At 45.1% G+C, this 1,417-nt stretch overlaps 1 protein-coding gene across 1 annotated transcript; it reads left to right on the top strand.

The window, feature by feature from the left end:
* Positions 1 to 598: 598 nt before the first annotated feature.
* LOC123966846 (G-box-binding factor-like) lies at positions 599 to 1,176 on the top strand (the record flags this gene model as incomplete). Its single annotated transcript, XM_046042945.1, has 1 exon — positions 599 to 1,176. A coding segment is annotated over one exon (578 nt), but the record flags the coding sequence as incomplete, so codon positions are not given.
* Positions 1,177 to 1,417: the final 241 nt, after the last annotated feature.

The following is a 1,417-nucleotide window of genomic DNA, read 5'->3' as shown; positions in this document are numbered from 1 at the left end:
TATCCTGTGTAGGATTTGAACATAATGCACTGGGGTCTTTGGGTGGCGACCCGAGAGAGCAGGGTTTCTGGAGGATAACGTTACAACAGTTAAGCTATGTGAAGATATATAATGCCCAGTTTTGTTACTGGTCCTTGGAGGAACAAATTTGGATGCGTGCTAGTTGTTAGCTGGCAGGTCCGTTGTAGATTCAGCCAAAATCTGCAGATGGTTCAAAATGATGAAACTGGACGATGTTCTGTGGCTGCAGTAACGACCTGACATCAGCACGTACAGATATTTGTTCTTCTTTTTGTATTTGATTAAATAAAAGTTAAACGTAAGAAATGTTGAGGAATGATGATCGAAACTGAAAGACAGCAGTTTGTGATTTGATATGATTGTGGGTAAACTATAGGTACACTGTGTTTGTGTGAACTTTACCTCACAGCTTTAGTGATGTCACTGAATAATGTTGGGTAGATATTAAAAACCTGCTCCCTTTAATAAACTGATCTCTCAAACAGGTTTCACTCTGAAGAATGGAAGGTCTCTACGTTAACAGCAGCTCACAGGACCAAAGATACGATCACAACTACACCACCGCCGACTACCAGAATTACAGCAACATCACCTCCAACTACCAGAATTACAGCAACATCACCTCCAACTACCAGAATTACAGCAACACCACCTCCAACTACCAGGATTACAGCAACACCACCTCCAACTACCAGGATTACAGCAACACCACCTCCAACTACCAGGATTACAGCAGCATCACCTCCAACTACCAGAATTACAGCAGCATCCCCTCCAACTACCAGAATTACAGCAGCATCCCCTCCAACTACCAGAATTACAGCAGCATCCCCTCCAACTACCAGGATTACAGCAACATCCCCTCCAACTACCAGAATTACAGCAACACCACCTCCAACTACCAGGATTACAGCAGCACCACCTCCAACTACCAGAATTACAGCAGCATCACCTCCAACTACCAGAATTACAGCAACACCACCTCCAACTACCAGGATTACAGCAACACCACCTCCAACTACCAGGATTACAGCAACACCACCTCCAACTACCAGAATTACAGCAACATCCCCTCCAACTACCAGGATTACAGCAACATCCCCTCCAACTACCAGGATTACAGCAACACCACCTCCAACTACCAGGATTACAGCAGCATCACCTCCAACTACCAGAATTACAGCAGCATCACCTCCAACTACCAGAATTACAGCAACACCACCTCCAACTACCAGAATTACAGCAACACCACCTCCAACTACCAGAATTACAGCAACACCACCTCCAACTACCAGGATTACAGCAACACCACCTCCAACTACCAGAATTACAGCAACACCACCTCCAACTACCAGAATTACAGCAACATCCCCTCCAACTACCAGAATTACAGCAG

This window comes from Micropterus dolomieu, unplaced genomic scaffold, assembly GCF_021292245.1.
Source record: "Micropterus dolomieu isolate WLL.071019.BEF.003 ecotype Adirondacks unplaced genomic scaffold, ASM2129224v1 contig_14405, whole genome shotgun sequence".
Lineage (NCBI taxonomy): Eukaryota > Metazoa > Chordata > Actinopteri > Centrarchiformes > Centrarchidae > Micropterus > Micropterus dolomieu.
This window is presented reverse-complemented; position numbering and strand designations above follow the sequence as displayed.